The sequence below is a fragment of the Hippocampus zosterae genome, chromosome 2 (genome assembly GCF_025434085.1).
Source record: "Hippocampus zosterae strain Florida chromosome 2, ASM2543408v3, whole genome shotgun sequence".
NCBI classification, from domain to species: domain Eukaryota; kingdom Metazoa; phylum Chordata; class Actinopteri; order Syngnathiformes; family Syngnathidae; genus Hippocampus; species Hippocampus zosterae.
The window spans coordinates 20,935,255-20,949,239 of record NC_067452.1 but is presented as its reverse complement, the minus strand read 5'-3'; the positions used below and the strand labels follow the sequence as shown (position 1 = coordinate 20,949,239).

General features: G+C 46.4%; 2 protein-coding genes across 4 annotated transcripts; both read right to left on the bottom strand.

The window, feature by feature from the left end:
- Window positions 1–1,259: 1,259 nt before the first annotated feature.
- On the bottom strand, window positions 1,260–3,656 carry LOC127595447 (uncharacterized). Of its 3 annotated transcripts, XM_052056962.1 has the most exons (3): window positions 3,057–3,532; window positions 1,691–2,566; window positions 1,260–1,614 (listed from the first exon to the last, which is right to left on the bottom strand). In XM_052056962.1, the coding sequence occupies exons 2-3, from the start codon at window positions 2,552–2,554 to the stop codon at window positions 1,288–1,290; spliced, it is 1,191 nt and encodes a 396-aa protein (XP_051912922.1). In that variant the 5' UTR covers window positions 2,555–2,566; window positions 3,057–3,532; the 3' UTR covers window positions 1,260–1,287. The 3 variants fall into 3 exon arrangements, 2 of the variants coding, with proteins under 2 accessions (XP_051912922.1, XP_051912923.1); XM_052056963.1 differs by lacking the exon at window positions 3,057–3,532 and having other exon boundaries at window positions 1,691–2,682; XR_007961269.1 differs by lacking the exon at window positions 1,691–2,566 and having other exon boundaries at window positions 1,330–1,614; window positions 3,057–3,656.
- A 7,913-nt stretch (window positions 3,657–11,569) lies between these two features.
- Window positions 11,570–13,398, bottom strand: LOC127596278 (ladderlectin-like). The gene is made up of 6 exons (XM_052058564.1): window positions 13,312–13,398; window positions 13,181–13,202; window positions 12,477–12,562; window positions 12,205–12,339; window positions 11,677–11,837; window positions 11,570–11,585 (listed from the first exon to the last, which is right to left on the bottom strand). Exons 1-6 carry the CDS (start codon window positions 13,366–13,368, stop codon window positions 11,570–11,572), a joined length of 477 nt encoding a protein of 158 aa, XP_051914524.1. The 5' UTR covers window positions 13,369–13,398.
- Between the last annotated feature and the right edge of the window lie 587 nt (window positions 13,399–13,985).

Here is a 13,985-nt window from a genome sequence, read left to right as displayed (position 1 = left end):
AATTTGCAACTGATTTAACCCCAAAGCAGAAGGAAGTGATAAACCATCTGAAAAGGTTCATCAGAGAGTTGGATGAATTCAAGCTTCAGAAGTTTCTCCGGTTTTGCACTGGATCTGATCTTGTTGTAACCAACGCCATTCTTGTGGAGTTCCAGGAAATGACTGAGTTTAGTAGAAGGCCGGTGGGTCACACATGTGGAAAGGTTCTGCATATTGCTGACAGCTATGAAAATTTTCCAGATTTCCGATCGGAATTCAATGCTGTTCTTGAAAGTAATGTCTGGGCGATGGACATTGTTTAGCTTTTTCTTACCCGTAACTATGTTAATAAGCCATCGTAGGTTGCATCAGCACTACATGGCTTGGGTACATTATTGTGTTCACTGTTTACAATAAGTTTGTAGAAACAAATGTTGCATTGTTTGCCGTTTTTATAGTTACTGTATATAGAAATAACTTGCATTTGGTGTTATATTACAGTAATATACAGTTCTGGGGTTTTGTATACAAAAAGGCAAAGAAGTTATGCATAACCATTGGATGGTTGTTTCAACAGCTGTACTGTATTATTTAGGTCCATGCTTCTATCATTAAAAGTAAGAATTTATTGTGTTCAATAAACTTATTCTTCATTCACTATGTTTTTCTGTCTACACATGAATATTGACGGTTAATATACTTGTGTGCAACGGTGAATGGTTTAATAACATTTTACATATATTTCCTAATGGCTGTGAGGCACGCCGGCCTCACAGTGCAGAGGTGCAGGATTCGAATCTGGTTCCGGCCTTCCAGTGTGGAGTCTCCGGCTTCTCCGCATCCTCCCACATTCCAAAAACATGCGGGGCAGGTTAATGGAACACTCCAAATAATTCTCCGTGATTGTGAGGGCAGATGGTTGTTCGTCTGTGTGCACTGCGATTTGCTGGCAACCGGTTCAGGGTGCCCCCCCCCCCCCCACTGCCCAACAACTGCTGAGACAGGCTGCACAGCATATCTCGTGACCCTTGTGAGGATAAAGCGGATCAGAAAAAGTGTGGAAATGTTTTCTATCAATATTAACAAGACATCCATCCACTTTTGACCCACATATCCTCCAGGGTCACGGGACATGCTGGAGCCATGGCACTGTTGTTTAAAATAAAGGTTTCAGAAAGGGCAAGTCCGTGTACCTCCAGCCCACTGCTGAAAAGAGTGCAATTTAGAGAAGTCAAAAAACAACAACTGGTTTATGGAGCAAATTTGAAGCTTCAATTTTCCCAAAATTGCATCAGTACATACTGTATGTCAAATAGACTTCAGTAATTCCTCTCTCAACTTAACATACAAGTCACTTGCATCCAATGGATCTGATGGAGCGTGCCATTCATTTTCCTCCATAAGCAAACAACACGGTTCAAATACAGTTTCATCACAAGGAAAATTGCCTTTTGTAGTGCACTCTTCCATACATGCAGTGACCTCTTCCGTTCCAACAGGTTTTAATTGATCCTCGGCACTGTGCATCGCAGGGAATGAATACATGACGACTGGTCGACCTGAAGCTGTATCATGGTGCAATCTTGGTCTTATTTTGTGTGCGTTCCACGTGTTCACAACTTCATCCAGCTCATCCTGAACACAAAGCAGCATAGTTAAGTCTTATATTTTCATTCGTCCAAGAACAATTTGTCCAGAAAAATTATTCTACCTGCACAAGGTTGAGAAAGCAGAACCGGATAAGACTTTTATCCAGAAAATCTCCTGAAAAGTGGCCATCATCTTGAAGTGTTTGAAATAAATTAATCCAAAACTGTGCACTCTGTTTGCGAAGGGTGGACCACCACCCTTCAATACGCTGATTGGCTGTACTTCTTCCGTAAAGGAAACTTTTCTCCGCAGCAAAATTGTCTGAGTGGTTTCTACGCAAAAACATCTGCATCTGTTCGACACAAACATTTTCTGTGCCCCTGTCTGCACGGATCCTCTCTGGACACCCACCAATGCGTGAAACAGTTTTTATAAAATAACTTGCAACCACCTTAGGGTCACTGTTTGTGGTATAGGCTTCCGCCCATAACACATACCGGCTAAAGCCATCAATACAGCCATTGATGCCAATCCCGTAGGGCTTTAATTTGTCATAGCCATCCAGGTGCCAAAGAGCATTTGGCCCCCGACAGTTGTATTGGCGCCTTCGAAGGCGTCGTGCTCTTCTTATTCCCACACCTACAGGGTCAACAAATTGTATAATTTGTCTTATTGTATCTTGTGACACAACAAATCCTTTTTGAATGGCACGCAGATGAAGCCACCGATAACCTTGCATCTGTCCACTAGTCATGATCTCGTGCTGGACAAAAGCCAACACGTCTCCCAGGTCTGACTGGTTCTTTCTTCGAAAAAGACCAAGTCTTTTGCATGTCCTTTTCAGAGTCCGAATACTTAAAATAGTTTCAGCATTATGTGCTAAAATTGCAAGTATTTCCTTATTACTGAATCCAAGTCTAAAACATAGCTTGATCAAGTCATCCAAATCTGGATTTCCAGCCACTGTTTGAGTTGCCCCCTCCATCAGTCACTTTATCTGCACAAGAAAAGAGACAACAATTACAATCTGACAAAAAACAACGGTGGACATTTTGAAAACATGACTGCATGACCGTATGCTTGTTAAAGTTTTTAATAATGTTCTCGCTCATGGTACTGCGTTAGTTCAAACTCAAGTATACTCGTATTCAGTAAATAGTCTAAAAGTAAATAGAGGTGGGTGTGCACATACTTCCTACGACACGACCGCTTGATCAGTGTGTTCAGTTCACGGCAATTAGGCTGCAACGATGCTCCAGACGGCCACTGTCATCCACACAAAGGGGTTCAATGTCGAGAGTGGTGTTGTTTTTAACAACGTTGTGTGGCGTCACAGGAACGTACCCATTTAAATTGGTTACGTTCTACTTATTCGCGAATGTAAACTGGGTGCATCCATTCATGACATTCGGACTAGCAACGGAGCTACAAGCTTCATGGAGCACATTAACTCCAAATGAAACAAACATGACGCACTGTTTACTCACCCTCTGCTCCTCCAAAAGTGAAAGGATGTCCTCCGACACTCCTCGGCCACGCAAAAAGTCGCTGGGTGACGACATGATGCCCTTTCTTTCAAGTCACGCCACACGCTGACGGTCCCCCCACAATTCATAGCTCCACGAACGTCACAAAGTCAGAATTCTCACTTTAAAGTCAGAATTCTGAGATTAAAGTCAGAATTCTGACTTTAAAGTCAGAATTCTGAGAATAAAGTCAGAATTCTGACTTTAAAGTCAGAATCTTGCCAACCTTATTTTTTCTTTCTTCATTGGTCCTAATCCTCTTCCGTAATAAGATGATTATGGTGCAGCGTACATTAACACAAAAATATATATTACTAACATGTACAAAGACACACAAATGGTTGTTTGTGTTTTTTCTCCTCGACACTCTTCGGATCTACTTGGGACCTGTTTTAGATCTACTGGTAGATCAGGATCGACGTAATGGGCACCCTTGGTATAGGTCAACCGCATCGATGGCCATCATTGTTAACCCGGGCCTCGACCGATCCGGTGTGAAATTCGAAGATTTGATTCACATGTTTGTTGTGGCCAAAATTTTATATCAGATGCCACGTCACAATAAGACAGTGGCATGTACCTCCTTGTGGCTACATTAAATTTCCACTGAGAGTGACTGGTTCAAAAAAATCAATGGATGCTTCTCAAAGGCCCCTCCGTGAGTCGTCACCTTACCGTGGTGGAGGGGTTTGTGTGTCCCAATGATCCTAGAAGCTAAGTTGTCTGGGGCTTTATGCCCCTGGCAGGGTCACCCATGGCAAACAGGTTCTAGGTGAGGGGCCAGACAAAACACGGCTCAAAGACCCCAATGATGATCGAAATAAATGGATCTAGGTTTCCCTTGCCCGGACGCGGGTCACCGGGGCCCCCCTCTGGAGCCAGGCCTGGAGGTGGGGCTTGTTGGCAGGCGCCTGGTGGCCGGGCCTACACCCATGGGGCCCGGCCGGGCACAGCCCGAAGAGGCAACGTGGGTCCCCCTTCCCATGGGCTCACCACCCATGAGAGGGGCCAAAGGGGTCGGGTGCAATGTGAGCTGGGCGGCAGCCAAAGGCGGGGACCCTGGCGGTCCGATCCTCGGCTACAGAAGCTAGCTCTTGGGACATGGAATGTCACCTCTCTGGCAGGGAAGGAGCCCGAGCTGGTGTGTGAGGCAGAGAATTTCTGACTGGATATAGTCGGAATTGCCTCCACACACAGCCTGGGTTCTGGTACCAGTTCTCTTGAGAGGGGTTGGACTCTCTTCCACTCTGGAGTTGCTCACGGTGAGAGGCGCAGAGCAGGTGTGGGGATACTCATTGCCCCCCGGCTCAGTGCCTGTACATTGGGGCTCACACCGGTAGACGAGAGGGTTGCCTCCCTCCGCCTTCGGATGGTCCTGACTGTTGTTTGTGCATATGCACCAAACAGCAGCTCAGCATACCCACCCTTTTTGGAGTCCTTGGAGGGTGTGCTGGAGAGTACTCCTGCTGGGGACTCCCTTGTTCTGCTGGGGGACTTCAATGCTCACGTGGGCAATGACAGTGAGACCTGGAGGGGCGTGATTGGGAGGAACGGCCCCCCCGATCAGAACCCGAGTGGTGTTTTGTTATTGGACTTCTGTGCTCGTCACGGATTGTCCATAACGAACACCTTGTTCAAACATAAGGGTGTCCATATGTGCACTTGGCACCAGGACACCCTCGGCCGCAGTTCGATGATCGACTTTGTAGTTGTATCATCGGATTTGCGGCCGCATGTTCTGGACACTCGGGTGAAGAGAGGGGCGGAGCTGTCAACTGATCACCACCTGGTGGTGAGTAGGCTCCGATGGTGGGGGAAGATGCCGGTCCGTCCTGGCAGACCCAAACGTATAGTGAGGGTTTGTTGGGAGCGTCTGGCGGAATCCCCTGTCAGAAGGAGTTTCAACTCCCACCTCCGACAGAGCTTTTCCCATGTTTCGGGGGGAGGCGGGGGACATTGAGCCCGAGTGGGCCATGTTCCGTGCCTCTATTGTTGAGGCGGCCAATCTGAGTTGTGGCCGTAAGGTGGTTGGTGCCTGTCGTGGCGGCAATCCCCGTACTCGCTGGTGGACACCAGCAGTAAGGGATGCCGTCAAGCTGAAGAAGGAGTCCTATCGAGCCTTTATGGCCTGTGGGACCCCAGAGGCAGCTGACGGGGTTCGACTGGCCAAGCGGACCGCGGCTTCGGTGGTCGCCGAGGCAAAAACCCGAGCGTGGGAAGAGTTCGGTGGGGCCATGGAAGCCGACTTCAGGACGGCTTCGAGGAAATTCTGGTCCACCATCCGACGTCTCAGGAGGGGGAAGCAGTGCACCACTAACACTATGTACAGTGGGGATGGGGCGCTGCTGACTTCGACTCGGGACATTGTGAACCGGTGGGCAGAGTACTTCGAAGACCTCCTCAACTCCACCAACACGCCTTCCTTGGAGGAAGCAGAGCCTGGGGACTCTGAGGTGGGCTCTCCTATCTCTGTGGTTGAAGTCACCGATGTGGTTAAAAAGCTCCTCGGTGGCAAGGCCCCAGGGGTGGATGAGATCCGCCCGGAGTTCCTCAAGGCTCTGGATGTTGTGGGGCTGTCCTGGTTGACACGCCTCTGCAACATCGCGTGGTCAACAGGGAGAGTGCCTCTGGATTGGCAGACCGGGGTGGTAGTCCCTCTTTTTAAAAAGGGGGACCGGAGGGTGTGTTCCAACTACAGAGGGATCACACTCCTCAGCCTCCCTGGTAAGGTCTATTCAGGGGTGCTGGAGAGGAGGGTCCGTCAGGAAGTCGAGCCTCAGATTGAGGAGGAGCAGTGTGGTTTTCGTCCCGGCCGTGGAACAGTGGACCAGCTCTACACCCTTAGCAGGGTCCTTGAGGATATGTGGGAATTCGCCCAACCAGTCTACATGTGTTTTGTGGACTTTGAGAAGGCGTTTGACCGTGTCCCTCGGGTAGTTCTTAGGGGGGTGCTTCGTGGGTATAGGGTACTGAACCCCCTGATACGGGCTGTTCGGTCACTATACCACCGATGTCAGAGCTTGGTTCGCATTGCCGGCAGTAAGTCGGAATCGTTTCCAGTGGGGGTAGGACTCCGCCAAGGCTGCCCTTTGTCGCCGATTCTGTTCATAACCTTTATGGACAGAATTTCTAGGCGCAGTCGAAGCGTTGAGGGGGTCCGTTTTGGGGGCCTCAGTATTACATCCCTGCTTTTTGCAGATGATGTGGTGCTGTTGGCTCCTTCAAACGGGGCTCTCCAACTCTCACTGGAGCGTTTCGCAGCCGAGTGTGAAGCGGTTGGGATGAAAATCAGCACCTCCAAATCTGAAACCATGGTCCTCAGTCGGAAAAGGGTGGAGTGCCCCCTCCGGGTCGGGGGGGAGATCTTGCCCCAAGTGGAGGAGTTTAAGTATCTTGGGGTCTTGTTCACGAGTGAAGGCAGGAGGGAGCGAGAGATCGACGGACGGATCGGTGCAGCGTCTGCTGTGATGCGGACGTTGTATCGGTCTGTCGTGGTGAAGAAGGAGCTGAGCCAAAGGGCGAAGCTCTCAATTTACCGGTCGATCTACGTCCCAACCCTCACCTATGGTCACGAGCTATGGGTCGTGACTGAAAGAACGAGATCCCGGATACAAGCGGCTGAAATGAGTTTTCTCCGCAGGGTGTCCAGGCTCTTCCTTAGAGATAAGGTGAGAAGCTCAGTCATCCGGGAGGGGCTCAGAGTCGAGCCGCTTCTCCTCCACATCGAGAGGAGCCAGATGAGGTGGCTTGGGCATCTGATTCGGATGCCTCCTGAGCGCCTCCCCGGTGAGGTGTTCCGGTCATATCCCACCGGGAGGAGACCCCGAGGAAGACCCAGGACACGCTGGAGAGACTATGTCATCCAGCTTGCCTGGGAACGACTCGGGATCCCCCGGGGAGAGCTGGAAGAAGTAGCTAGGGAGAGGGAAGTCTGGGCTTCCCTGCTAAAGCTGTTGCCCCCGCGACCCGGCCCCGGATAAGCGGTAGATAATGGATGGATGGATGGATGCTTCTCAAAGCCAATCACGCCCCACCTGTTTTTTGAAGCTAAGCGATGATTGGTTGTTACATGAGCCCTGAGAAACTGTGATATAATTTTCATTGGAGAGCAACTGGCAAAATGGCCACCCACTGAAATCGACAAAAACGGGTGGATTTTACTGCTTAACCCATATTCCCCAAATACGAAATCAATGTGAATATCGTGTTTAGACTAGTATGGCTGCCAAGCATGCATTGTCTTATTATTTAAAAAAAAAGAGTGTGACTTCCCCTTTAAACACACACATTAACGTATTTTGAGTTTATCACAAAAATATGATCAAAATAAAAACATTCTACATTTTACTGATTGTTAAAGATGAACTGAATTACTTGATGATGATGATCAATTGGAAATAAAGATAAAATGATATAAAACTAAATGTAATAAAAAGGGTTTCAGCTAACCCATATTGAAGAACCGTGTTAACATTTAAAATAAACAGAAGAGAAACCCTTTATTGTCCACATCCATTGGGAAATAAAGCAGTAAAAGGTTAAATTGGCTTTTTGTTGTTTGACTACCATTCCATGATGAAGCATGTTAAAATTGGTCAGAGGGTGTTGGTGGTGGTTGAGGGGGATAACATTCAAACATATTGTCATGCTCAGAAAATTTTAATTGATTGAAAAGATAGGCTACCCATGAAAATAAGCTGAACTGATGGCAAACAGGTGACTGAACGTCCGGAGTGAACGCTGGCGAATTTTGGACGCCGCTACTCCCCGTGATTTTTAAGTCAATTTTTTTATCTTTTATAGCCGACATATTTTATGTCGACCTGCTTTTATGGTCACCGAGTGAACAATGATCAATCCACACTCGATCGGCCGAACTGTCATTACCTGTCATCGAGTATTGAGTTGTCGTTGAGTTGCGGCTAGCGGCTAGCTTACCTGCTACCTGTTGCTGCTTCCCGACTACATTACTCCGGTCCGGCTATGTCGATCAGCTGTGTGTGGCTTGCTTTCTGCTGGTTCGCTCTGTGTGTTTTCCACCACCCATTGGAAGCGCTTCGCCAATGTGCAGCCACTGAGCTCAAACTCAATTTTAATCCACACGGTCCACCACCGCCTGCTCTGCTCCAACACCCGGACATCCCTTACGTGCCCCGGCGAAGGTGCACTCACCGGGGCTCAGGCCGAAACTATCAATACGACAACTCCAGCTCCATCAGGTCGTTCTGGTCCACCGCTCGCCGCCCACGGAAGAACACCGGACGCCGTGCGGATGCCTCTGTGTTGACACGCGTCCCGAGGTCGGATAGCATCGCGGTCGCTCGCAGCTGCACTGCTGTCAACGTTGGCCTACTGAACATCCGCTCCCTTACGAGCAAGGGCCAGTTCGTCCACGACCTCCTGACAGACCGTGAGTTTGACATTCTGTGTCTGACTGAGACCTGGCAGCAGCCAAATGATTATGGTACTCTTAATGAAGCTACTCCACCGGGCTTTGTTTATCAGCTGTGCCGCGCACGACTGGGAGGGGAGGCGGCCTCGCGATGATTCTGCGCGAGGATTGGAAATTTGCACCTGTAAATGTGCCTGCTTTTTTATCTTTTGAAGCTACAGTTATACAGCTCTCTGGATCAACTCCCACACCGATTGCCGCTATTTACCGTCCACCAAAACCAAACAAGAATTTTATCACTGACATTACTACACTCCTCACTCATCTGTATACACTATCACCAAATGTGATTCTCTTAGGAGATTTTAATATACACATGGACAATATCAATAATTCACTCACCAAAGACTTTACCTCCTGTCTGGACAGTTTTGGTTTTCAACAGTATGTCAACTTTCCCACACGCAGTAAAGGACATATTCTGGACTTGATCTGCTGTATTGGATTATCACCAACAAACTGTAAAACCGATCTCCTCCCATACACAGATCATCTATTGCTTTCATTCAATGTTAACCTGTCATTTTTCCAATCCAACCCACAACGCATTATACATTTCCGTAAAATCAAGGACATTAACCCGGACAATTTAGAATCACTTATCAACAACCTCCCCAGTACTGATTGTCTTTCTACAACAGATGAGTTTTTTGACACACTACAATACAAATCTCCATAACATTCTCAATATCCTGGCCCCACTCAAAACCCGAACTGTCCCTTCAACCAAACAGCACCCTGGTTTACCCCTACCCTCAGACAACTTAAATCAAAAGGCCGTCAATTTGAAAGATTATATAGAAAAACTGGACTCGCCATTCATAAAGAAATGTACACTACCCACTTTCTCCATTACAAGGACTCAATATCCAACGCCAAATCAATCTTCTACTCTGGATTAATCAGTTCCAATGAAGGCAACCCCAGATCACTCTTTTCACTCATTTCTAAACTCACTAAACCTGCTGACACTCTTCCCTCACATCTCTATTCTACTGATTTTTGTAATACTCTGGCCTCATTTTTTTCATCGAAAATCCAACTTATCCACCAGCAACTCACCCCTACAGCTGCTCCTAACCCTCCTTCTCCATTCTCCCCGGTTCCTACCCACCTATTCTCTGCATTCACATCCCCATCTGTCCACCAAATCTCCATCTTAATCCAGAAGTCCAAATCCTCTACTTGTCAACTTGACTCTCTCCCTACTGTTTTAGTCAAAGCTTCTATCCCGACCCTCTCCACTCTCATCACTAACATTATTCAAACTTCCCTCTCTACTGGCATTGTACCATCCCATCTCAAAACTGATGCTGTCACTCCCATACTGAAGAAACCTGGCTCTGATCCCTCCGACTTGAACAACTTTCGTCCCATATCAAACCTTTCGTTCATCTCCAAACTTCTAGAAAAAACAGTAGCTGCTCAACTTCACACCCATCTTTCCTCCAATAACCTCTACGAACAATTTCAATCTGGCTTCCGTCCCCTCCATAGTACCGAAACTGCCCTCCTCAAAATATGCAATGACCTTCTTCTCTCTGCTGACTCCGGTTCACTCGCCATCCTCCTCCTGCTTGACCTCAGTGCAGCCTTTGACACCATCTCTCACTCCATTCTCCTCGACAGACTCTCCTCCATTGGCATTACCATCATTCCCCACTCCTGGTTCCGCTCCTATCTTTCTGACCGCACCCAGTTTTTCCAGCTCAAACGTTTTAGATCTCACCCCTTTCCCCTCACTTCAGGTGTTCCTCAGGGTTCTGTCCTTGGCCCATTGCTGTTTCTAATCTATCTTCTTCTCCTTGGTAATATCTTCAGGAAACATCACATTCACTTTCATTGCTATGCGGATAACACCCAGCTCTACATCTCTACCAAACCTAATACCATACTTCCACCATCCTCCCTAACCAACTGCCTGCGGGAATTAAAATCTTGGTTCACCTCAAATTTCCTCAAACTGAATAACAATAAAACTGAATTCCTCCTCATTGGCACTAAATCCACTCTAAACAAAATAAACAATGTCTCCATTCCCTTCGAAAGCTCTTCCATCTCCCCCTCCCCTCAGGTCAAGAGTCTGGGTGTCATCCTTGATAGCACCTTCTCCTTCACCTCACATATCAACCACATCACTCGTTCTGCATATTATCATCTTCGAAACATCCACCGGCTCCGCTCTTCTCTCACTCCTCAGTCCACTGCTATACTTGTACACACCCTCGTCACCTCGCGACTCGTTTACTGTAATTCCCTTCTGTTTTGGTCTCCCTCAAAACCCCTCAAAACCCTCCATAAACTTCAGCTGGTCCAAAATTCAGCCGCCCGCATTATCACACTCACACCATACATAAACCATATTACACCTGTCCTCCAACATCTCCACTGGCTCCCCATTTTAAACCGCATTCAATATAAAATCCTGCTCCTCACATTCAAATCCATTCATAACCTAGCCCCCCCATACCTATCTGACCTCAACCATATTCCTACGCCTGTCCGCTCTCTTCGTTCCTCCTCCTTTGTCCTCCTCTCTGTCCCCCCTGCTCGCCTCGTCACCATGGGAAATAGAACCTTCAGTCGCTCTGCTCCCCAGCTTTGGAACTCACTCCCAGCTGACCTTCGTAATTCAGACTCATTAACACATTTCAAATCCAGCCTCAAAACACATCTGTTTAGACAAGCCTATTCACTCAGACCATAAATCCATTGTTCTATTTATTTATTTATTTTTGTTGTATTTTTTCTTATCTTATTTGATGTTGTTTTTAACATTGTACTCGTGATTTTAACTGCTTGTTGTAAGGTGTCCTTGAGTTTCTAGAAAGGCGCCCACAAATAAAATGTATTATTATTATTATTATGAACCTCTAATGAACATTGAATGCCAGCATAGCTGTGATCTCAAAGTTCGCAAGTATATTACTCTAGAAGATCTCATGGTAAAATGGCTGATTAGAGATCTTTTTCCTCCACGGGTCTGATGCAAACAAATGGGTTTAAGTCAGTGCACTCATCGTCATCCCACAGTGAGTCTGCAAGAAAAAAAATACACATACTAGGGGTCAGTTCGCCACTTTCACAGAAAAGGTAACACATACTTGTATTAAATAAACATCAGCTTACCTTATTGCAATATGAAAAGGCGGTTTATGATACATCAGAGACATATACAAACCCCCTCGAATCTCTACACAGTCTTCATTTCCACAAGTGTTGTCAGGCTGGCCAGCACCGAAGTTTGAGAACTTAAAGGTTTCGCCATCGGTCCATATGAAATCGTCTTCCTGTAAGATAAAGTCACATTTTGGACACAAATCTCAGCTTAAGACTGAGCCAGCAGCATGGGGAATGGGAGACAAATGTTGGGTCATTATTGAGGATGTTATGATGACATCAGTTTTAGTCTTGGCTGGAGATATTTGACACATGTCAACCTCTAGGAGGCGCTACAAGACAAATTCCAGGGCACCAGAATCTCCTCCCTTGAAATCCTAAAACAGCGATGATGAAAACAAAACTTGACACTTGCTTCCTTGAAGTTGATGACAAGACTTAGCCTGAAACACGCATTCATTTTCGATGTGGCAAAACATTTCCGGTAAACACGGTGACTTGATTCAATCAGAACTGTTGTACTGGTCGGTTTCTCACCAGAATTGCATCATGGAGTCCAATCCAGGTGTCTACGACAGAATCACACCCCTCCCGAATCAGCTCAACAACCACTGCGTTTTCTAAGCGACTGTTGATCGAGGCCAGATTCCCGCCGAGAATGGTGCAGACCCTCTGGTGGGGGAGAAAAAGAAAAGCACAGCATTTTCAACGGTTGCACGTTGGTTTATTATATCATGAAAGTTGACAGTATCAGACATTCTACTGTCAGTAGACTGTATGCATAACTCCTCTGTAAAAGTCTTCCGTACCTCTGCATCTGAAAAGGTCCTGGGTTCGTGTTCGAAGATGTAACAGTACTTATCTAACTGAGTCCAGCCTTGAGGACAGTTATGGTCTACAACACAATTAAGATAAAATAAGATATCCTTTATTCGTCCCACACTGGGGAAATTTACAGCCTCCAGCAGCAAGAATGTATGTAGACAGAAGAAAGAAGAAAGAGAAAAAAAACAACACACATCTTTCAATTAAATGCAATATGAACACAAAATGGATAAATCGCAGTACTATTTACAATTTTCCTTCACATCATTTAATTATTATTATTATTATGATTGTTATTTTGTATTCATCAGCCTGACAGCAGTCGGTAGGAACGAGCGTCGGTATCTCTCCTTCTTGCAGCGCGGGTGTAACAGTCTCTGGCTGAAGGAGCTACCAAGTGCTGTCAGGGCGGGCTGGAGGGGGTGGGAGGGACTGGCCATCATAGCTTTTAGCTTAGTTAGCATCCTTCTGTTGCCCACCTCCTCCAGAGTGTCAAGGGAGCAACCCAGGACAGAACTGGCCTTCCTGACCAGTCACTCCAGTCTCTTTCTGTCCCGGGCTGAGATGCTGCCTGACTAGCAGACAATGCCATAATGGATGGCCAAGGCCACCACCGACGCCATTGTTGGGCATCAAATGATTCCGTCGCAATGTTAAATGTGAGCATGATATCATCAAGCTACCCTACCTTCTATTTTATTGCTGAACCTCTGTGAAGACGACAAAGAAGAAGTCATATTTTATTATTATTATATTTTATTTGTATAATAAAATATTATTATTATTTTATTATATCTATTGTGTCATATTTTGACTTACAGCTTGGCTCAGTGCAACGATCACACAAAGGACGACCAACAGGTGAAGACGAACCATCTGAGCGATGATAGAATGACTTTATTATTGCTTTCTACTGATTTGTATTTGTGTGGTTAAAAATCAGGTTGACATTTGACCGTATACAAGAATTTAAAAAATATATATGTGACAAATTATGCACCCGGAGAAAACCCACGCAGGCCCGGGGAGAACATGCAAACTCCACACAGGGAGGCCGGAGCTGGAATCGAACCCGGTACCTGTCAGATGAATTGTACTATGCTATCACTACACAAATGATGAAAATGCAGAACATATTGACTGATGCTATTGAAGACTAATGACAAAAAAATGTCCTTGCACTCAAGAGCTTATTTGAGCTGGTGAGTTAAGTATTTTCTTTGAGTGGAAAGAAAGTGTATTTGGCTCGTTTCCAATTTCACACCTCAACAATTTACCAAACACACAAAAAAATGCAATCGCCTTTGAGAAAAATGTCTTGGACCAATATGAACGAGTCATTAACATAAGAATGTTACCCGCCCTGTCAATGTGGTTTGACAGCACAGGAGTGGGTTCAAGTGTACTGCTGCTCCTGCTCTGCTGCACCCTTCATCACGACAACTCAAATCACTGTCAGTGTTACTGTCTGTATTTCCCATAAAGCTGTTTCA